At 42.0% G+C, this 23,899-nt stretch overlaps 1 protein-coding gene across 2 annotated transcripts in view; it reads left to right on the top strand.

Moving 5' to 3' along the window:
* twsg1a (twisted gastrulation BMP signaling modulator 1a) overlaps positions 1 to 22,761 on the top strand; it is a 36,716-nt gene extending 13,955 nt beyond the window's left edge. For both annotated transcript variants that reach the window (XM_072569855.1, XM_072569857.1), the window contains exons 3-5: positions 6,413 to 6,512; positions 13,757 to 14,023; positions 22,219 to 22,761. In XM_072569855.1, the coding sequence (XP_072425956.1) occupies positions 6,413 to 6,512; positions 13,757 to 14,023; positions 22,219 to 22,400 (549 nt within the window). In that variant the 3' untranslated portion in view covers positions 22,401 to 22,761. The remainder of the gene's footprint in view (positions 1 to 6,412; positions 6,513 to 13,756; positions 14,024 to 22,218) is intronic.
* The last annotated feature ends 1,138 nt before the right edge of the window (positions 22,762 to 23,899 follow it).

The following is a 23,899-nucleotide window of genomic DNA, read 5'->3' as shown; positions in this document are numbered from 1 at the left end:
GAGATGCAGCCAATGTTTTTTGTGCTTTCTCTCTCAACCCCCTTCTTCATAAATCTGACAGACTCTGCTGCTGTTAGAAATATTAAAATGTCCTGAAATGCCTGGGAGTGAAAGGTTAATTGAAATCATTGCTCTGAGCTGAATACAGAAATTCTGCTTTCACTTAGTCAAGCCAGGAGCGTGTGCTTTGCTTTTCCTCGTCCTGATTATCTTCCTTTCCTGTAGCCTAGACAACTATTCCACAGGCAACAGCCATGTTCCAGTCCCTCAGCCAAGTAACCATTTATACTCATGAACCGATGTTTAAAGGCTGCTTATCTATGAAGATGTTTTATTACAGTCAATTCTTTTCGTCTGACGTAGGCATCCAGCGTGAAGTGTTGCTTAGTTATCAGGAGTATCAACCTTTTGGTTTTAAAGTCCTAATCCTTTGTTGAGGGGAGTCTAAAATAACTTGCATAAGATCTCTCCACTGGCTTCCACTGGTTCCCAGTAAGTGTTTGAGTGGGTAATATTTGACATCTTGCCATATTTAATTCTTTGAAGACCATAACACGCAAGAGCAGAAGTAGGCCATTCAGCCCATCGGGTCCTTTCCACATCCAATGAGATCATGGCTGCTCTGATCGTCCTCAGCAAAAACAGAGAATGCTAGAGGAGCTCAGCAGGTCTGGCAGCGTCTATAGAGAGAAAACAGAATAAATGTTTCGAGTCCAGTAATCCTTCATCAGAGCAAAACGCTCTGAAGAAGTGTCATTGGACTCAAACCAGTAAGTCTTTTTCTTCTACAGATGCTGCCAGACCTGCTGAGCTTTTCTGTCTTGTATTGAGGATTCCCAGCATCCATAATTCTTTGGGTTTATCCTGATAATCATCACGGCCACTTTCCTGCCTTTGCCCCATAACCTTCAATTCCCTCACTGATTTTAAAAATAAATGTCGATCTCAGTCTTAAGTATACTTAACAACCCATCCTCAACACCCCTCTGCAGTAAAGAATTTCACAGCTTCACCACCCTCTGAGAGAATAAATTCCTTCTCATCTCAGTTTTAAATGTGTGAGCCCTCATTCCGAGGTTGTCTTGTGTTCCTTTCCATTCCATGTAAGTCCCATAAGAATCTTCCAGGTTTCAATAAGGCTGCCTCTTATTCTTTGAAAAACCATTGAGTGCAGGCCCAACCTACTCAATTTCTCCTCATTAGACAGTCCCTCCATAGCTGGGGTTATTTGGACTCCCTCCAATGCTATTATATCTTTCCTCAGAGCCCAAAACTGTTCTCAGTGTTCCATCTATGGTCTGACTGATGTCTTGTATAGTTTTAGCAAAATCACTCTGTTTTTATACTCCATTTCCTTTGAAGTAAAAACCAACATTCTGTTTGCCCTCCCTATTACCTGCTTAATTTGGATACTAACTTCTTATGATTTATGCATAAGGACTCTGAAATCCCTTTGTGCTGTAACATCCTGCTGCTGTCTTCTTTTGACAAAATTGCATAACGCCTTATTTTCCCACATTATATTCTAGCTGCCATTATGCTTGCACACTACTTAACCTGTCTATATCCCTCGACAGATTTTTTTTTAGGCCCTTCACACCCCTTGTCTTGCCACCCATTTTGAGTCTTCCGCAAACTTAGCATAGTGCATTCAATTTCCCCATCTGAGGCATTAAGGTATATTGTAAATAATTGTGATCAGTACGGATCCCTAAATGACTCCACTAGTCACAGGTTGCCATCCTGAAAGTGCAGCCCTTTGTTCCACTCTCTATCTTCTTTTAGTTACGTTGTTTTGCGGTAATTTTCTTAGAATCCTTACAGTTTTGAAGCAGGCCATTTGGCTCATCAGGTCCAGACTGACCCTCCAAAGAGCATCCCAGCCAGACCCATGGATAATCCACCTAGCCTGCACATTATGGGTTTGCGTTGGGCAATTTAGCTTGGCCAATCCACCTAACCTGCATACCTTTAGACTGTGGGAAGAAACCGGAACATCCGGAGGAAACCCATGCAGATACGGGGAGAATGTGTGAACTCCACAAAGATTGTCGTTCGAGGCCGGAATCGAATCAGGATCTCTGGCACTAACCACTGAGCCACTGTGCCAATAAGACAACAGCGCTGTTTTTGTCTGGTTTCGAACCGGGAACGTTTTGTGTGTAAGGTGAACGTGACAACTTCTGATTTACTTATTTCACCAATACTTATCGTCAAACAGGAAAAACTGACAAAATTGTTATCATTTAGAAGACTTAGAAACACAAATACTTTACTTGGGAAGATTAGACCTGGTGAGTTCCCTCAATTATTGTCATATGGTATAGGCTATATTAAAATAAAGTAATTAGCAAGTATTTAAAAAAGCTCAATTAATTTTACTTTCTGAAATACCTATGTTGGATAACCATTTTTTCTCATTACACCTCCAATCAACTGTATTCATAAACCATTTGATCTTTATGCCTGTGTTACTGAGGTCTCCTGAACATCTTGATTGGGTTACAGCCTTGGAGTGAGTCTGTAAGTGAAGCTTCCTATAGATTAACTAAAGATATATATTCCCATGTTATCTTGACTTTTTGAAGATATGACCATTGAAAGGCCAAGAGGCAATTGTCACCAGAGGAGACATGTGGGAAAGACTTACATAGCATGTTGGTAATCTGGAATGCACTGTCTGAAATCCGTTTATAGGAACGTTTTATAGAATTCTGCTGCCCACTACTCTCTCCAATAGTGGACAGCAGAATTCTGGATCATAATAATCTATGCAAATGATACAAAGCTGGATGGGAGGGTGAACTGTGAGGAAAATGCAGAAGTGCTTCAGTGTAATTTGGACAAGTTGGGTATGTGGGTAAATGCATAGCAGACACAGTACAATGTGACAAATGTGAGGTTGTCAATCTTGGTAGCAAAACCTATATTCTGAGCAACAAGTTCTTGTCCTTACCGTAGGTAAGCATGACGTTGGCTGTTAAGAAGGCAAATGGTATGTTGGAACAGTGAGAAGATTTGAGTACAGGTGCAGAGATTTCTCGTTGCAATTATACAGGACCTTGGTGAGACTATACTTGGAATATTGTATGCAATTTAAGTCTCCTTATCTCTGGATGGATGTTCTTGCTATAGAGAGAATGCAGCAAAGGTTTACCAGATGGATTCCTGGGATGGCGAGACCGATGTATGAGGAGAGGTTGAATTGGTTAGGATGGAGTTCAGAAGAATGAGGTGGGGGATCTGATAGAAATCTATAAAACTTTTAACAGGACTAGACAGGGTAGATCCAGAAGGATGTTGCCAATGGCAGAGTGCAGACCAGGGGTCACAGTCAAAAGAAACCGGGTAAACCATTTAGGACTGAAGTAAGGAGAAATTTCTTCACCCAGAGCGCGGTGACTTTGTGGAATTTGCACAGAAAGCAGTCGGGGCCAAAGCATTGTATGATTTCAAGGGGGAACTGGATAAAGCACTTGGGGCTAAAGGGAGCAAAGGATGTGTGTGGAAAAGTGGGAACAGGCATGTGTTGGATGATCAGCTATGATCATAATGAAGGCAGAGCGGGCTGAAAGGGCCTAATGGTCTTCTCTTGCTCCTATTTTCTGGGTTTCTGTGTGTGTGAATAAAAACATCTCACTTCTCATCCAGCCAAGTATTTTACATCTGCTTTGGCCATAATAATCCTAGTTTGAATGTTCGTTGTTATCTAGAGTTGGCAACTAAAATATTTGCAATTGGGTTGAGGGAAGAGCTGTTTGTTCAAGCTACAGAGAAACAATGTGTCAGCAGAGTTGTGGTATGCTCTTGGAAGTGTCTGGTTGGGTCAGGAGGAATTGCTGCTCTTGGCTGGACAACTGGGCTGCCTTTAGAAGAGCATATGATACAGTAATAACGACATGTATTCAAATTTTGTGACTGCATAGAGTCATCGAGATGTACAGCACAGAAACGATCTAACTCGTCCATGCCAACCAGATATCCTAAATAAATCTAGTCGCATTTACCAGCACTTAGCCCATATCCCTCTAAACCCTTCCTATTCACATACCCATCCAGATGCCTTTTAAATATTGTAATTGTATCAGCCTCCACCACTTCCTCTGAGAGCTCATTCCATACATGAAAAAGTATTCCATGCATAAAAAAGTTGCCCCTTAGGTCCTTTTGAAATCTTTCCCCTCTCACCCTAAACCTATGCCTTCTAGTTCTGGACTCCCCACCCTAGGGAAAATACCTTGTCTATTTACTCTATCCATGCCCCTCATGATTTTACAAACCTATATAAGGTCACCCCTCAGCCTCTGACCCTCCAGGGAAAACAGCCCCTGCCTATTCAGCCTCTCCCTATAGCTCAAACCCTCCAACCCTGGAAACATCCTTGTAAATGTTTTCTGAACCCTTTTCATCCTTCCTATAGGAGAGAGGCCAGAATTGCACACAATATTCCAAAAGTGCCTAACCAATGTCCTGTACAGCTGCAACATGACCTCCCAATTCCTGTACTCAATGGACTGAACAATGTCTGGTGTCAAATGGATGCCAAATGGCATGGCCGGCAAATAGGCAAATCTTTGGCTTATTGACAGTTGATACTGCAGCCTGAGCCACTTTTCCATGGCGCTTTGTCATTGTCTTCAGTATTCAAGACAGGGTCATGGGGCACATCCCACACCTACCTCAACCAGACCAGGATGGTATGGTAGCTCAGTGGTTAACACTGCTGCCTCACAGTGCCAGGGACCTGGGTTCAATCCCAGCCTCAGGCGACAGCCTGTGTGGAGTTTGCACATTCTCCAGGTGCTCTGGGTTCCTGCCATACTCCAATGATGTGCAGATTAGGTAAATTGATCATGGTAAATTGCCCATAGTCTTCAGGGATATGTAAGTTAGGGGTGAATGTAGGAGAATAGATTACTCTTTGGAGGGTTGGTGTGGACTTATTGGGCCAAAGACCTGTTTCCACACTGTAGGGATTCTATGATTCTAGGAATCAAATTCATAGTATCGTCATTATTCTGGACCATAGGCCATAGCCATATTAAACCTCTCTTTTTGCCATCGCCAGAAAGCATTACCAGTATTTTGTTTTTGTTCAAGGGAATGTGCATGTTACTAGCTAGAACGTCATTTATTGTCCCCTCCCTGAAGTTGAAGTTGAGAAAAGTGATGTACACTGTGAGTGAATGGGACTTCACACAGAGGCAACTGGAATGTAAAAATGGCTGTTGAGCTGAAAAGGGAAACATTGGCAAGGGCTGAGTAGTGCTGAAAATGTGTTGCTGGAAAAGCGCAGCAGGTCAGGTCAGGAATTCCTGAAGAAGGGCTTATGCCCGAAACGTCGATTCTCCTGCTCCTTGGATGCTGCCTGACCTGCTGCGCTTTTCCAGCAACACATTTTCAGCTCTGATCTCCAGCATCTGCAGTCCTCACTTTCTCCTCGAAGGGCTGAGTAGTGACAGAGTTAGAAATGCAGGTCCTTTAAAGGCTCAAATACATTACCTTCAGGCTAGATTGAAGCAGATACTGCTCATTAGACAGTTTAAGAGCTAAATTCTTACAGTGTAGAGTGATGGCTTCTGGACAAGGAAAGGTGGAAACTGGTTGTTTGTATTATATTATCGATTTACAATAAAACCTTTGTAAATCTCAGGAAATAGGGGTGTCACAGAAAACAAAGTGTAATTAGTACAATGTGATCCTGACTCTATATTTTAACAAATGATGTGGCTGATCACTATAATCTTTGACAATTATTTTGTTCAGGAGATGTGGGTTTTGCCAACATTTATTGCCCCTTCCTAAATGGAAGAGACTCAATTCAACTAAAGATAGGCAATAAGTACTGTCCCAGCCAGCAATGTCCATAATCCAGTTACAAACTTAAAAAAAGAGAAGATCTAATAGACATCTCTTGTCATTCAATGACAGTACCACTGCTGAATCCTTCACTGCCAACATCAAGCGAACCCGATCAACCTGACAAATACAGTGGCTCCAACAGCAATTCACAGGCAAGCAAGACCGTAGCAAGTAAATCACCTTCTGTCTTCTCACTTAGAAGGAGTAACTTGCTTCCCTCAACACTCAAGAAGCTCAACACAGTCCTGAACAAAGCCAGTTTGATCAGCACCTCATCCAGACCTTCACCATTTCCTCCCACAGTAACAGCGTCATGTGCTTTGTCCAAAATGCAAAGCATTTGACAAACGTCCAACCCTGCAAACATCAATCTGCTGAAATCCCTCACCAACAGATGTGACTCTGTACTGATCTCAACATACTTTTTTATTTTGTACTTTGCAACATAATATTTCAGTTACATATGTTCTCAAACCTCTAAGCAGTTAATTTGATAGTTTCTTCGATACTCAGCTGTTGTAAAAATCACATGCATTTCTGTTTTTTGCAGGAACTATGCCAATGCCGCCCAATAGATGGGAACTGTTCGTGTTGCAAGGAATGCATGCTTTGCCTGGGGACTCTGTGGGATGAGTGCTGTGACTGTGTGGGTGAGTTGCCTCCTGCCTCCCATGGTGTAATTGCGAATTTGTTAATGTTTGAAGCTCTGTTTGGCGAACAGAAATTGTAACAGAATAAGAAACACGCAATGTACTATTATCAGGGTCACGTTGAGATGGGAATAATTGCAGCTTGTTGAGATTTCTTTTGGCATTCCCTGCACTGGATTTGAAGTGTGTTTACATTTTCTTAATACATCAATTATTTCAGTTTGACCTGGAAGACCATGCTTAGTGGCACACATTTCGCTATCAGTCTCAGGGAGCAGCACTGAGTTAAAATGTTTTATACAAAATATCAATGCTTAATTAATCTAAGTAAAACTATTATTTCATTTGAATTGAAAGTCAGATACACAGTTTTTAGATATTATACCTTTAGTTTTGAATTTGAAGGAGGACCGCACTGCTATCGCTGGTATCAACATGTGATTAGGGTTGAGCAGACTAACCTGAGTTTTTATGTGAGTTCTGATATCAGTAAGTGATTAATTCTTTTTACAGTAATGGCTTAAAGAATTAATATCTAGTCAAGACAGAGGTCAATTGTAGCTAAACTTCTAAGGGAATTAAAGGATGTGGGCATAGTCCTGTAAAGGAAATGGGATTGGGCTAGATTTAGGGCAGCACGGTGGCTCAGTGGTTAGCATTGCTGCCTCACAGCGCCAGGGAGCTGGGTTCGATTCAAGCCTCAGGCGATTGTCTGTCTGGTGTTTGCACATTCTCCCTGTATCTGCGTGTGGTTTCTTCACATAGTCTAGAGGTGTGCAGGTTAGGTGAATTGGCCATGTTGAGTTGCCCATAGTGCCTAGGGTTGTGCAGGCTAGGTGAGTTAGCCATGGGAAATGCACAGTTTTGGGATAGGTTGAGGGGGTGAGTCTCAGTGAGATGCTCTTCGGAGGTATGGTGTGGACTCAATGGGATTCTGTGATGTCGTTGAATAGTTTGTTCGGCCAAATGGCCGACACTATTCTATCTTTTAAAAAGCTGTCTTCAAATTCTTCTCATTATTGTTATCTTTGGCAAGTAATGTAGGATTTTGACTATGTTACAATTTGGGAGGAAATTAGCCAAACTATTTAAGCTGTGTGAAGCCACATTTTACTAAGCATTTCTTGTTTGCATTATTTAGTTCAATAAGTTTGTTTTAGTCCTAATTTGCAATTAGATTGTACTCCAGGAAACACTGACTAGTCAATGCCTAGTTTAATATGCCTTTTGTCATCTCCATTGGCACTTTATCATGTAAATTGCTTCATCTAATGGCCCTGCATTATCACAGAAAGAATCTTAAATTGGAAGCTGTTTGTAAAGTAAGACCAGTAAAACATTTACAAAACAACATGATGGTTAAGGAACACAAGCTATTTTTGGTCTGCCTTACAACTTGTTGGTTTAATATTCACTTCACCTCTTTAATCACTAGTACTGGAAAATAAAGATTAGAATAGTTTTTTAAAATTGTAGATGCTGAAAATCTGAAGCAAAAACAGAAATTGCTGGCGAAACTTGGCAAATCAGGCAGCATCTGTGGAAGAAAGCAGAATTACTGTTTTGAGCCCAGTGACTCTTCGTCAGAACTCAATTAGAATGCGTAGTTGATTGTTTTTAATATGCACAGTCTTGATGGGCCGAAGGGCATTTTTATTTGCTGGAGACCTCTGTGACTATGTGGAAGGAATTTTATGTAACCATTCTTCACTTAGGGGTTTGAACAAACTATTCAACTATGGTTTGTGTCACAGTTCAGACATTCTCCTGCTTCTGCCCAATATCCAGGCCTGCATTTTCCAGCAGAATTATCTTAGACCAGTACATCTTTGCAGGAATTCCTCAGGATAGGTATTTTTAATCAACCAGCTCAGAGACGTTATGACACACCTGTGGAGCAGCTTGGTCTTAAACCCAGGCTTCCTGGCTCAGAGATGGGGATATCACCACTATGCAGCAAGAGTGCTCCAATTCCTCAGGGTAGTGTCCTCAGCTCAACCATCTTCAGCTGCTTCAATAATCATCATCATAAAGTCAGAAGCTGGTTGTTCACTGGTGATTGCACCATGTTCAGTATTATTTGCAACTCCACAGATACTAAAGCATGTGAAAAGAAAACCACTTAAGCTAGTTAACTAATGAGCTAGTTACAGCTGCACAGAGAGGTTGTCTAAACCTGGAAAACAAAAATTTACTTCTTTAAATGGTGCAAGTCTATTTTTTTGCTAAATGTGTGCAAACATTACAGTTTAGACTGAGATTAGCCCATGAAATCACTTCACTCATCCAATTCCTGCTGTGCCACATATGAAGACAAACACAAGATGGCAGGAGGTTTCGCTGTTACATCTCCTGGATCACTTTAGATTAGATTAGATTAGATTACTTACAGTGTGGAAACAGGCCCTTCGGCCCAACAAGTCCATACTGACCCGCTGAAGTGCAACCCACCCAGACCCATTCCCCTACATTTATCCCTTCACCTAACACTACAGGCAATTTAACTTGGCCAATTCACCTGACCTGCACATTTTTGGACAGTGGGAGGAAACCGGAGCACCCGGAGGAAACCCACGCAGACACGGGGAGAACGTGCAAACTCCACACAGAGAGTCACCTGAGGCGGGAATTGAACCCGGGTCTCAGGCGCTGTAATAATTGGGGAATGAAGATAAGTTCCCAGCCTTAAGGGTGGTAAAGACTGTGTTCACCCGGCTAGTTGGTAATGCTGAGCTCAAGTGTTCCTCTAATGTAGACATAATGTTGGTGACAGTAAAACTTCATAACACAGACAACTCTGCAATCAATCTTTCCATATCTTTCTGTCCATCACTAGAGTGTTCCTTGCTGCACTTTGTCTTTCTGGGCTGTCACTTTGTAACAGTGCATTTTATCCTGAGTAACATTCAGACAAAACCCGCAGAGTTTACGTAAAACAACCGATGTGAAAGAAGGAGTTGAAAGTTGTAATTGGGTTCTGCTGACATTATCAATTTAATTTAAGCATTTGGATTTGTCAGGTCAGCCATTTCAGTGGTATAATTAACCAAAATATACAAAATCAAATATTAAAAGTGTTTATTTTTCAAACAAAGTTGCAAATTTAAACATATTTTGGTTAATTCAGATTCAATTTGGGAATTTCTGCTAGAAGTCATAGAGATGTACAGCATCCAAACAGACCTTTCGGTCCAACCCGTCCATGCTGACCAGATATCCCAACCCAATCTAGTCCCACCTGCCAGCACCTGGCCCATATCCCTCCAAACCCTTCCTATTCATATACCCATCCAAATGCCTCTTAAATGTTGCAATTGTACCAGCCTCCACCACTTCCTCGGGCAGCTCATGTACCACCCACTGTGTGAAAAGGTTGCCCCTTAAGTATCTTTTATATCTTTCCTCTCTCACCTAAACCTATGCCCTCTAGTTCTGGACTCCCCCACCCCAGGGAAAAGACTTTGTCTATTTATAGTATACATGCCCCTTATAATTTTGTAAACTTCTATAAGGTCACCCCTCAGTCTCCGACACCCCAGAGAAAACAGCCCTGGCTATTTATCTTCTCCCTATAGCTCAAATCCTCCAACCCTGGCAACATCCTTGTGAATCTTTTCTGAACCCTTTCAAATTTCACAACATCTTTCCATTAGGAAGGAGTCCAGAATTGTACGCAATATTCTAACAGTGGTCTAACCGTTGTCCTGTAACATGACCTCCCAACACCTGTACTCAATACTCTGACAAATAAAGGAAAGCATACCAAACACCTTCTTCACTACCCTATCTATCTGCGACTCCACTTTCGAGGAGCTGTGAACCTGCACTCCAAGGTCTCTTTATTCCGCAACACTCCCTAGGACCTTATCATTAAGCATATAAGTCCTACTAAGATTTGCTTTCCCAAAATGCAGCACCCTGCATTTATATGAATTAAACTCCATCTGCCACTCCTCAGCCCATTGGCCCATCTAATCGAGATGACGTTGTAATCTGAGGTAACCTTCTTCACTGTCCACTACACCTCGAATTTTGGCGTTATCTGCAAACTTACGAACTGTACCTCTTATGCTCACATCCAAATCATTTATATAAATAAAATTATACAATTACATACATTATTTATTTATATAAATTATATAAATAAATTTATTTATATAAATTTATATAAATAAAGATTTTTATAAACTATATAAATGCTACTTTTGTAAATGGAGGGAACCTCATGAACTTTGCAACTTGTTGATCCTTAGACAGTTTGAGGATTGGGGGTGGGGAGAGCAAGAAAGTGGAGGTGAGACCACAACCAGTTCAGCCCAGGTTCAGTTCATAGTGATGTAGGGCAAAGGTCCTACTCTTGCTTCTAAGTCCTATCTTCCTACTGGGAGAAGGTGAGGACTGCAGATGCTGGAGAATCAGAGTTGAAGAGTGTGGTGCTCGAAAAATACAGCAGGTCAGGCAACTTCCGAGGAGCAGGAGAGTTGATGTTTCAGGCATTGGCCCTTAGGAGAAAGTGAGGACTGCAGATGCTGGAGATCAGAGCCGTGAGTGTCGTGCTGCAAATGCACAGCCAGGCAGGCAGCATCTGAGGAGCAGGAGGATCAATGTTTCGGGCATAAACCCTTCGTCAGGAATGTGGAAGGGGAAGGGGGAATGAAAGATAAATAGGAGGTTGGGGGTGGGGCTGGGGTAAGGTAAGTGGGATGGTGATAGGTCAGTGGGGAGGGATGATGGTGATAGGTCAGTGAGGAGGTGGAGTGGTGGATAGGTGGGAAGGCGGATGGACAGGTAGGACAGTTCAAGACGGCGGTGCCGAGTTGAGGGTTGGATCTAGGATGAGGTGAGGGGACAGGGGATTTGGAAACTAGTGAAGTCGATGTTGATGCCGTGTGGTTGAAGGGTCCCAAGGCAGAAGATGAAGCGTTCTTCCTCCAGTTGGCAGGTGGTGGAGGCCCAGGATTTGTATGTCCTTGGGGGAGTGGGAGGGAGAGTTGAAGTGGTCGTCCACAGGGTGGTGGAGTTTTTTGGTGCGTATGTCCTAGAGATGTTCCCTGAAACGCTCTGCGAGTTGGCATCCTGTGTCCTCGACGTAGAGGAGACCATGTCGAGAGCAACAGGCACAGCAGATGAGGTGGGTGGATGTGCAGGAAAATCTCTACCAGATGTGGAAGGATCCTTTGGGGCCTTGGATGGAGGTGAGGGGGAAGATGTGGGCGCAGGCTTTACACCTCATGTGGCAGTAGGGGAAGATGCCAGGTGTAGAGGGTGGGTTGCTGGGGGTGCGTGGACCTAACGATGGAGTCAGGGAGAGTATGTGTGAAATGCATATTGGGGTGGGGAAGAATTATTTCTCTGTTGGTGGGGTCCGACTTTAGGTGCCAGAAATGGCGGAGGATGATGAGATGTATCTGGAGATTCGTGGAGTGGAAGGTGAGGACCGGGGGTTTCTATCCTTGTTGTGGTTGGAGGGGTGAGGTTCAAGGGTGGAGGTGTGGGAAGTGGAGGAGATATGCTGGAGGGCATTGTTGACCACAGTGCACTTCCTGAAATAGGAGGACTGTCCAAAAAAGTAGTGCCTAAAAATTCTGGCCCTGATTCCAGTCCAGCCAAGGGTTATCTGGAAGGAGGTAAAGCAGGAGGCAATGTGAGAAGTATGAGACAGTGGAGATAGTTTAAGCAATAGAACAAAGGGTGTGGCCACTACAGAGAGGATTTGCCTTTCCTCCAAGAAGCCCACTCTGTAGGAGGATTTAGATGGGGCAGTCTAGGGCGAGGGGGCACAATGTGATCAAAATGGCATCTAAGCCATCCTTCCACAGAAAGTAAGAGATGCCAACTTGGTTACTAAATTCCTAATCTGAACTCAGGATTTCTATGCGGCAAGGATATTAAGGATTATGGTACCTTGTCAGGTGGATCTCATTGGATGACCCACAAGCTCAGTGGGATGAATGGTCTGACAAAATTCTGAAAGCCCAGTCAATGATAATGGGAACCAAATACCAATCATTTATGTAATTCTGCATATATTAACATAATGCAACATTACAGAAGTCATCCTGCACTTGCCTGCAGATATAGAAGCTGACAATCTGCCTATTTGACTCCGTTACAAATGTACTTTCCATGACCAATAAGACCCACAAATTAGATTTGAACCCAAAGCTGCTGAATCAGAATGAGGAATGTTAGCACTGTGCTGCAAGACCGCTGCAAGCCATTTTTTTTTTATGAAGTCACTGGTTTATTTTGTTAAATTTCTTTGGTGAGGATAATGTATATTTGACAAACCCAGCCATACAATAGTTAATTGTTAAAATCATGTAACTTGTAGTCGTTCCTTAATCAACTGGATTAACCAAGTTTAAACCAAAACAAAAAATCTTTGAAATCAGAAAGAGGCAGAAATCCTAAAAATAATCAGCAAATGCTGTCTGACTTGAATATTTTCGAAGATTTTAAACCCTTTTTAAAAAGATTTTTAAACTGATGGAGGGATCATGCTCTTACCAAGTCACACATGACAAATCTGGTGTTCACCTACTAACTTACACAATATTAAGTTATATTATGTGTGTGGTCCATCACTAAATGGATCAATCCCCTCCACTTTTGTATGCTTAACCTGAATAATATAGTTCGCATACTATTAAAAGGCCTGCTTCTCCTTCTGTGGTGTAGAATTAAATCGAATCAAATAAAAAGATGTAAAGTACTGGCTTTCACTTGTCAAAGTCAGTTAAACTATTATTTTTAGAATTATGCAAGAAGGATGGTGGAGTAGAATTAGCTGAGAAGAACTTAGAAAGAGTTGGCAAGGCAGAAAGGGTGCTATCTTGCACCCATTTTATGATACTATGAATAAGGCCATAATTAATATATTAAATAAACCTCATTCAAGAACATATAGCGTAAAACTTGTTGCATAGACCCAGAAATGAAGACTGGCCAATGAATGCCAATACAGGGGTTCCCTGATTAATGAATGTCTGCTCATACTTCTGAATGTGATTGCATATGGAAGTGTAATTTTAATGACCTGACAGAGGAACACTTCCTGCATCTACGGACAGCTTCTTGGTATTGTCCTACATTGTGTTCTAACTTGCGTATGAATTGACTTGAGAACAGACTCAAGGACAGAATCTGTTTGCAACCTGGGGATTTCCTGTACTGGAGAAATTTTCTATTCGTGAAATCTGAAAGAAAAGCAGTCAAATACTAATGTTCTTTTTAAAACCCAGGAATGTGCAATCCCAGAAATTACAGCGATACACCACCCACCTCAAAGAGTACAGTGGAGGAGCTTCACGAACCTATCCCATCTCTGTTCCGTGCTCTAACAGAAGGTGAAACTCACCTCCACTGGAACATTGTGTCGTTCCCTGTCTCTGAGGAACTCACCTATCATGAAAACCTGGTCTCGTTTTTGGAAAGCTTCGATATGTCTCCACTCCAGAATGTGTCACTGCCCGAAGAAAGTCCACATGTGCAACTAGAGAATGAGAAAGGTAAGCATCTTACCATTTGATTCCGATTTGTATTGAGCTAAGTTTAAAAATGAGTCTTTTTAATAAGTTGAGCCCACTAAATGCTTCAGAATACTAGTAACACAGAGCAGCTAGCAAGCAAAACTCTCTCTCAAGCCCACCTGAGTTCTGGTGCAATTATAGATTTTGTCCCACCACATTATATAGGGAAGAAGCAGCATACATTGTATAATGAAGCTTGGGTTACAGGTCTATCCACAGGGGAAGGAATCTGAAGAGCTTTAAGTATTGCAAGAATATGGTGGCATTTTTAAATGTATTTTCCAGCACTGAGTCAAATTGTGTTTTAGTATTTGGGAGCAATTCAGTTTTGCAAATTTTTAATTAGTTTTAATGCTAGTTAGGCCAGAAATAGGAAGATAATACTGTTGAATGTGTGGCCAAAGAGCTGGAGTGGGAGAGAGGGATCAGATATCTGGATCACTGGGATCTGTTCCAGTGCAGGAGGGACCTGTACAAGAAGGTTGGATTGCAGCCACCCTGGAGGGGCCCAAATAAGCTTACAGAGAGATTTGCTAATGCCATTCGGCAGGGTTTAAACTAGCGTGGTGGGGAGTTAGGAACAGAGCAGTAGGTCAGCACAAAGCAGGACTGGTGGTCTGAATTGCATTTATTTTTAATGCAAGGATTATAACAAGTGAGGCAGATGAACCTTAATTAGTACATGGGACTACAATGTTGTAGCCATGACAGAAACTTGGTTGAGTAAAGGACAGGACTGGCAACTCTACGTTCCAAGGTTTAGATGTTGCAGGCGCGATTCAGAGGAATGTAAAAGGGAAAGGAGAGTTGCATTGCTGATTAAGGAGAATGTCACAGCAGCACGAAGAGAGGACACCTTGGAGGGCTCGTCCAGGGAGGTCATATGGGTAGAACTCAGGAATAAGAAAGGTGCAGTCACTATAATGGGGTTACATGATAGGCCTCCCGATAGCCAATGGGAGATAAAAGAACAGATAGATAAGCAGATCATGGAAAGATGTAAAAACAATAGAGTTGTTGTAGTGGGTGACTTTAATTTCACAAATATTGACTGAGCCGAAGTCACACAACACCAGGTTAAATTCCAACAGTTTTATTTGAAAGCACAAGCTTTTGGAGCGCTGCTCCTTTGTCAGGTGAAGAATGTTTCAGATAAACTTGTTGGACTATAATCTGATGTTGTGTGATTTCTGACCTTGCCCATCCCAGTCCAACACTTGCACCTCTACATCAATATTGACTGGCACTCCCTTAGCGCTCGGAGCTTAGACAGGGCAGAATTTGTTAGGTGCATTCAGGAAGGTTTCTTGAAACAGTGTGCAGATAGGAGAAAGTGCAGACTGCAGATGCTGGAGAGTCAGAATCGAAAGGTGTGGTGCTGGAAAAGCACAGCAGGTCAGGCAGCATCTGAGGAGCAGAAGAGTTGACATTTCAGGCATAAGCCCATTCCTGATGAAGGGCTTATACCCAAAATGTCAGTTCTCCTGCTGTTCAGATGCTGCCTGACCTGCCATGCTTTTCCAGCACCACATTTTTTGACAATGTGCAGATAACCCAAATAGGGCAGGGGCAGTACTAGACCTTGTATTGGTGAATAAGCCTGGCCAGGTGATCAATGTTTCAGTGGGGGAGCATTTTGGAAATAGTGATCATAATTCCAAAAGTTTTAAGATAGCTATGGATGAAAGTAAGAGTGGTCCTCAGGTGAAAGTGCTATATTGGGGGAAGGCTAATTACAACAGTATGAGGCAGGAACTGGAGAAATTAGATAGGAAGCAGCTGTTTGAGGGTAAATCCATATCTGACATATGCAATCTTTTTAGCCAGTTGATCAATGTTCAGGACCAGCATATTACTGTGAGAATAGAAGATAAGGATGGCAAGATTTGGGAACACTGGATGACAAGCGATATTGAAGGTTTAGTCAAAAAAGTAAAGGAATGGTATAGAAAATTTAGGAAGCTGAAAATCAGACAATGTCTCTGAGGAATATAAAGAAAGTAGAAAAACACTTTAACAGTGGATCAGGAAGGCAAATGTCATTGGGAAGTAAGATTAAGGAGAATCCCAAGGCATTTTATACATACATTAGGATAAAGAGGATAGCTCGTGAAAGGGTAGGTCCACTCAAGGATAAAGGAGGGAATTTTGCATGAAACCAGAGGAAGTTGGTGAGGTCCTTAATGAGTACTTTGTGTCGGTATTCACTAAGGAGAAAGACATGGATGGTGGTAAGATTAGGGAGTGGTTTATTGATATTCTCGAAGAATAAATTTTTAAAAACATTAAGGTCAGTAAGTCCTCAGCGCCTGATGGGATATTTCCCAGGATATTGAGGGAGGCAAGGGAGGAGATTGCTGGGGCTTTGACAGAGATCTCTGTATCCTCTTTAGCCATTGGCAAGATCACAGAAGACTGGCGAATAGCCAATGTTGTTCCTTTGTTTCTGAAAGGCAACAGGGATAAATTATAGGCTAGTCAGCCTTACATTTGTCGTAGGGAAATTATTGGAGAAGATTCTTAGGGGCAGGATTTACTCACATTTTGAAAACAATGGACTTATTTGGGATAGTCAGCAAGGCTTTCTGCTGGGAAGGTCTTTTGCCTGAAACGTTGACTCTCCTGCTCCTTGGATGCTGCCTGACCTGCTGTGCTTTTCCAGCACCACACTCTCGACTCTAATCTTCAGCATCTGCATTCCTCACTTTCGCCTTTGGGCAGAGGCGGTTTTGACTCTCAAATTTGATTGATTTGTTTGGCTAGGTGACGAAGATAATTGTTGAGGGCAATGGATGTTGTCTACACAGACTTTACTAAAGCATTCAACAAGGTTCCATAGTGTAGGCTGGTCCAGATGACTACGTCACATGGGATTCACAGTGGGTTGGGAAGTTAGATACAAATTGGCTTGGTTATCGAAGACAGAGGGTAATTGTGAAGGCTGGTTTTTCTGACTCTATCTCTGTGATCAGTGGTGTTCAGCAGAGATCAGTGCTGGGACTTGTGTTGTTTGCAATACATATAAATGATTTAGATGAAAAAATAGGTGGTCAGATTAGTAAGTTTGCAGATAACATGAAAATTTGTGGAGGTGAGGAAGATTGTCAAAAGCAACAACAGGACATAGACCAGTTGAAAAGTCGGGTGGAGGAATGGCAAATGAAGTACTGTCCAACAAGTGTGAGGTGATACATTTTGGGAGATCAAATACAAAAGGAAACTGTACAGAAAATGGCAAGGCCCTTAGGAACATGGATATACATTGGGATCTTGGGGTGCAAATCTATAGCTCTCTGAAAGTGGTAACTCAGGTGGATAATGTGGGAAAGAAGATGTACCATAAGACCACGAGATACAGGAGCAGAATTAGACCATTAAGTCTGCTCTGCTGTTCAATCATGGCTGCTATGTTTCTCAATCTCATTCTCATGCCCATAACCCTCCATCCCCTGCTTGCCTTCATCGTTCAGGGCGTTGAGTTTAAAGGTTGGCAAGTCATTTTGCAGCTTTATAAAACTTTAGTTAGTCCACATTTGGAGTATTGTGTACAGTTCTGCTGGCTACACTATAGGAAGGATGTGGAGGTTTTACAGAGAAGTTTACCCCTTTGGGGAACATCACAGTGTTCAATGGTAACATGGACAGTGAAGTGGCTAATAGGTGTTCAGAACCAACACTGCATTCTGTAAATTACTTTGGAGCAACCACAGCATCAGAGCACAGACTAAAGTCTCAGAGAAAATCTGAATTACCTGAACGAATAGGAGGCCATTTGGCCCATCATAACCACTGTGTCATAATGTAAAAGTGTACAGAATCATATTTGTCTCTACCCTTCCAGTCATGGGCCCTGTCTTGCCATCATGTAGACATTCTAGAGCACTTCCATCAATGTTGTCTCTGCAGCATCCCCACGTGATGCCTGGAGGTGCTACATCACGAATGCTACAGACACCTTTCAAACTGGGTGAGGAAACCAGAATAGGAGAAGAGGAGGACAAAGGTAGATCCAATTGTCTCCAGCAGCAGCTACACAGTCACCAGCACTGCTCCACCTCGCCTCTACAACCTCCTTCAGCTGGCCTATGGGAATTCCTTCCCGGTATCCTGCCAGGTCATGCACCATCTGACATCTGTCACCGTTGTTCCATTGTCATAGAGTCAAAATCCCAGAGTTGGAGAGGCTGGACTTTGTTAAAGCAGAGGGGATTGAGAGGGGAAATGATTGAAATTTGTAAAATTATGAGGGGAATAGACAAGGTGGACAGAAGGACCATTTCCCCTTGGTGAAGGAATCGGTGAGCAAGTTTCCAATAAGGACCAGAAGGAAATGTGAGGAGAATCTTAGCACCAAGTGGGTGCTGGGAAGCTGCACTATCTGTAAGGATGGTGGAGGCAGAAAGCTTCATAACTTTAAAAAAGTATTAAGTGTGCACTTGAGAGGCCAAGGCATACAAGATTATGGGCCAGGGGCTGAGATATGGGATGAGTGGTTGTTTTTGACCAGCACAGATTGATGGGCTGAAGAGCCCTTTTCTGCACTGTAAATGTCAATGACTATAACTTCCTGCCCGATGGTGTGGGAGAATCTTCACTGCAGAGATTGAAATAGTTCAAGATGGCAGCTCACCAACACCTTCTCAAGAGCAATCAAGGAGGTGCCCACACGCCAATAATTGGAATAAATTGACTTCTTATTGCTGGGTTAGGGACAGGAAGGGAGCTGAAGGCTCTAACTGCTGAGTGTTAGGTGGTAACATCTGTGTTTTCAGCAATGCTAGGTGGGTGTCACTGGCTGGGTCATCATTTATTACCCATTTCCAACTGCCCTTGGGAAGATGGTGGTGAGCTACATTCTTGAAACACTGCAATCCTTGGTGTGTAGGCACCATGCTCTCTGGAAGGGAATTTGAGAAATTTGACCTAGTGACACAAAAAGAATGGGGATATCATTACAAGCCAGGATGAGGTGTAGTTTGGAAGGGAACCAGCAGGTGATAGTGTTCCCACACAGCTGCTACCCCTTTTCTTCTCAATGGTAGAGATTGGGGTTTGGAAAGTGTCTGGGTGATTTGCTGCTGGAGATGATAAACATAGCTGTCACTGTGCATCAGTGATAAAGGGAATCTACTGTATTTGCTGTTCACAATGTGGTCTCCTTTACATTGGTGAGACTAGACACATGGGCCCTGCATTGCAGAACACCTCTGCTCAGACCATAGAAATGACCTTACAGTTACTTGCTATCTGAGTCTCCCATGCTAGCATTTCCATCCTGGGGCTACTACAATGTTCCAGTAAAGCTTAATGCAAAGTGAAGGAGCAGCAAGCCATTGTCTGCTGAGGCGCTGTGCAGCTTCTGAAACTCTGCATTGACTTCCACAACTTCAGAGCATGACCTCTGTCCTCCTGACTTCAGTAAACAGAAAAGATTCCATGGACAGGTTGTTTAAGTTGGATATCCAGTTTTGACATGAGTAATTGAAACCATGGTTGTTGCAGTGCTGTTATCTGTAACAGCCTGTCCTCTAGAGGATAATTACCTGCTGCTTAATTACAGTGTAGGGCTCCAGAATTGTTTGGTTTAATATGTTAAGTTTTATTTGGAAGGAAGCTAATGCTGCAGTGAGAGATTTGTAATGGAAAATGTATATCTCTGCACAACAGGGAGGTAGAGTCATGCATTGCAGCAATTAACTGACTGTACTCATGGCACTCACTGTATGAGGAAAACACGAAACAATCAAAATAAGTTTGCTTTTGAACCTGTATAAATGTATACATTTAGTGGAAGAAGAGAAACATATTTTACATTATGTAAGACTTTATTAACATCAAATGTCTCAAAGTTCTTCATATACTGAATTGATTTTGAAATTTAATCTTCTTGTAAGCACTTTTATAATATCAATTCGCATTTATCCCAAACTATGTGTCTACAGTTTACCTATTTTAGGATAAGGCTGCTCAGTATACAGTCTGTGGACTAGAATTTTGCCATTTAGTTTATATTTCCCTGCTACCTAATACTTCTAAAAATGTGAAATAGTGTCTCACAAACCAAGCTTTCACCTGTAGTTACTTGGTTAATATTTTGAAATTTACTTTTAAATTATCTTAAATCCTGGTAGTGCTTTAGATCCATATTTGATACAGAGAGAGTGGACACTGCAGGATGTATTTGGTGATGGGAAGCAGGAATATATGCCTGATTTGAGGGTCTGTGTTTTGGAGTATTCTTCATACTTACTTACCTGCTTTATTTCCAGTAATAAATCTTCCAATAGTAATCTATTTATTTATATTTAAAGTAAAATACCCAGCCTTTCCTTACTCTGATCTGTTGAATATTAGAATCCAATTCTTATGACTCTGTTTCAGTTTGTATAAGGTTCTGATGTACTGGATGTGGTGCTTGTGTTATGCTCAAATCATAGATTCCAAGCTCAGAATACTGTAAAGCCCAAGGCAGCTGCAATGGGAAAAGGCCAGAGCTTAAAGACCCTTCAGCCATAGCCCATTGAGTGACTGGTTATTTTGTAGAAATCCTCCGGCTATATGTTTGATGTTGAACGTGTAATAGTAAAAACCATGTGGATTGCAACTGTGTCTCAGAGTGCAACGTGCTCAAGGGAGAAAAGTTGAATTTTATTGCATTTCCCATATAGTGCGGAAAGATGCCATTCAGCCCAATGAATCTAGGCCGACCCTCTAAAGAGTATCCCTCCCAGCACCAGCCCCCACCCTTATCTCTATAATCCCACATTTCCTTTAACTTGACACTGTAGGCAATTTCCCATGGCCAATCCACACATCTTTGAACTGTGGGAGGAAACCAGAGCACCTGGAGGAATCTCACACAGACATGGGTAGAATGTGCAAACTCCACACAGAGAGTTGCCTGAGGGTGGAATTGAACCCAGGTCCCTGAAGCAGTGAGGCAGTAGTGCTAATCACTGAGCTACCGTGCTGCCCCAGGCCAATAATGAATAATTTGAAATGTTTTAGAATGTACTCTTCCAGATTTTTATGAATAATGTATAACATAAATTCGTGTCGACTCATATAAGAACAGAGAAGGAGGCCATTCTAGTCCTGCCTATGCAGGTCAATGGAACAATACTTTTTCCCATTGTTAGTGGCAGCATTTTTTTGTTTGTCAATAAAAGGTACCTACTTACTGCATCTTAATGACATCCCCTGAAAACACAATATCAGATGTACATTGGATTGATGTCTTCATCATCCACTCAGTGCATTCACTCCTTCTGGTCTATTATATCGTTTGTTCAATATCTATAATGACCAGAAATTTCCTTCAAATAAATATTGCAAAGACCGAAGTTATTGCTTTTGATATCAGCCACAATCTTGCTATCTGATATTATGTCTTTCCTGTCACCTATCTGAAGCTGAAAAAGGTTGTTCACAACCTTAGTGTTATATTTTAACCTGTAGCGAAGTACCAACCACACATTATTTTCCACCTACTGCCACCTCTGTAGCATTGTCCATCTCCACCTACCTCAACTCATCTACCACTGAAACCCCCACCAACCCCATAAGGCCATAAGAAATAGGAGTGGAAACAAGGCCATTCGGCCCATCGAGCCCACTCCGCCATTCAATCATGGCTGATAGGCATTTCAACGCCACTTACCTGCACTCTTCCCCCATTTTCATTCTTGTCTTGACCATGCAAAATCCTCCAGCCTGATTAACACCTTGTGCCCTCCTTTAAATGGAGCTCATCCAAAACTCTGATGCCTGTATTCCAACTTGGGCCATGCTTTGTTTGCCCATTATCCTTTGCTCCTTGACCCTTACTGGCACCTGGTAGGAAAAACCACAGTTTGGAAAGCACTACCACTGTTCTCAACTCCCTTCCTACCTCTGTAAAATCCTCCAATCTTGCAACTCTGCAACATCTCTTCCCTCCTTCAATTCCAGCACAATTTGCTCTAATTCTAACATCTTCTCCCCCATCTCTAAATCTCTCCTGTAAGGTGCTTCTTGCCAATTTGCGCACACTCATGGCCATTGACCTGTTAACTCCTTTTGTGATTTGCTGTCAGATACACTCTTCATTAAGTGCCCTGGGGCAGTTTGCTGTGTTAAAGGCATTATGTAAATTGATAAAGTGTTTCTAAAATATTTTTAAAAATTAATTACAGAACCTCATTGCACAGTGGTCTACTTTGATGACTGCATGTCTATCCATCAGTGTAAGAATTCGTGCGAGTCCATGGGTGCTTCGAAATACAGATGGTTTCACAATGCTTGCTGCGAATGTATAGGTCCAGACTGCATTGATTATGGCAACAAAGTCGTCAAATGCATGAATTGCACCTTCTGAAGACCAGAACTGTAAAGATGTGAAGAAAAATATGTTGTCATCCATAGAGTTAAGACAATTACCTTCTTGTGAAGCGAGGTTTTATTTGAGTTCCTGTTTATATTTTTATATTTCTGCACTTCATGCTTAAGAATGTAGACATAAATTGGATGGTCGTGAAATTTAAAACTGCAGTTTTTTTTTAAACTGTTTAATTTTACTGCTGATGTTTTGTAATTTGAACATTGTACTGACATATGTAGATATTCAAAATAAGCCAGTCATTCCTTTTCTGTCTTTCAATTGATGTATGTTCCTTATGCATCACACCTGCGATACCAACATTATTGTGTTAATAAACTGTTCTCACATTGTGATTTTGGTATTTGTAGTGGGGGTGCTTTATTTTTTAACTTTTGCACTTTAATGCATAATAGCTTTGGGGTACAGATTTTTTGAGGTGAATTTTTATTTTTTTTTAAAAAGACATTCTCATTACTTTCAGAATTGCAAAATCAGACAGCACAGAAGAGGCCCTTTGGCCCATTGAATCTGTACCGATGATTGATACTCTCAATCGATATTAATCCCACATTCCAGCACTTGGTCCACAGCCTTGAATGTTATGACATTTCAAATGCTCATCCAAGTATTTTTTTAAAGGTTTGTGGGGTTTCTAATCGTCACTAGCAGCCCCAGCAGTGCATTGTGGATTCCCACCATCCTCTCTGGGTGAAAAACATTTTTGTCAAATCCCTCCTAAACCTGCCACTTTTCACCTTAAAATTATGTCGCCTTGTTAATGATCCTTCAAATAAGGGGAGCAGCTGTTTTCCGCTCACCGTTTCCATGCCCTTCAGAATCTTATACCCCTCAATGACATCTCGTCTCCATCTTCTTTGTTTCTAAAGAAAACAACACAAGCTTATCCAGTCTCTTTTCACAGCTGAGATGCTATATCCCAGGCAACCTCCCATGAATCTGTTCTCCAGGGTAATCTTATCCTTGCTACAGTGCGGTGACCAGAACTGCACACAGTATTCCAGGTGGAGACCAACCAGAGTTCTGTACAGCTCCAACATAACCTCCCCGCTCTTATCATCTAGGCCACCACTCATAAAAGGTAAGTGAGCATACGCTTTCTTAACCAATGCATTAATCAATCCCGCCATCTTCAAGGATCCGTGAACAAACACCCCAAGATCCCTCTTCTCCTCTGAGTTTCCCAGTGGCCTGCCATTCATTGAGTACTCCCTTATCTTGTTATTTCATTCAAAGGGCAGCACCTCACACTTACCAGAGTTAAATTCCATCTGTCCATTTGACCAATCTATCTACATCCTCTTGTTACCTCAGAGCTCCTTCCTGTCTCAACTCCCTGGCCAATCTTCATGTCACCGATAAACCTACGCATCATCCCATTCCCCCCCCCCCCTCCTCAATTTTCTTCTACATTGTTTGTATGTATTGCAAACAGTAAGAGACCCAGCACTGTGGTGTGCCCCCAGTCTACCACCACC

Source organism: Chiloscyllium punctatum, chromosome 5 (assembly GCF_047496795.1).
Source record: "Chiloscyllium punctatum isolate Juve2018m chromosome 5, sChiPun1.3, whole genome shotgun sequence".
Taxonomy (NCBI): Eukaryota; Metazoa; Chordata; class Chondrichthyes; order Orectolobiformes; family Hemiscylliidae; genus Chiloscyllium; species Chiloscyllium punctatum.
Note: the sequence above shows the minus strand (reverse complement) of the source record. Positions and strands in the feature narration are given on the sequence as shown.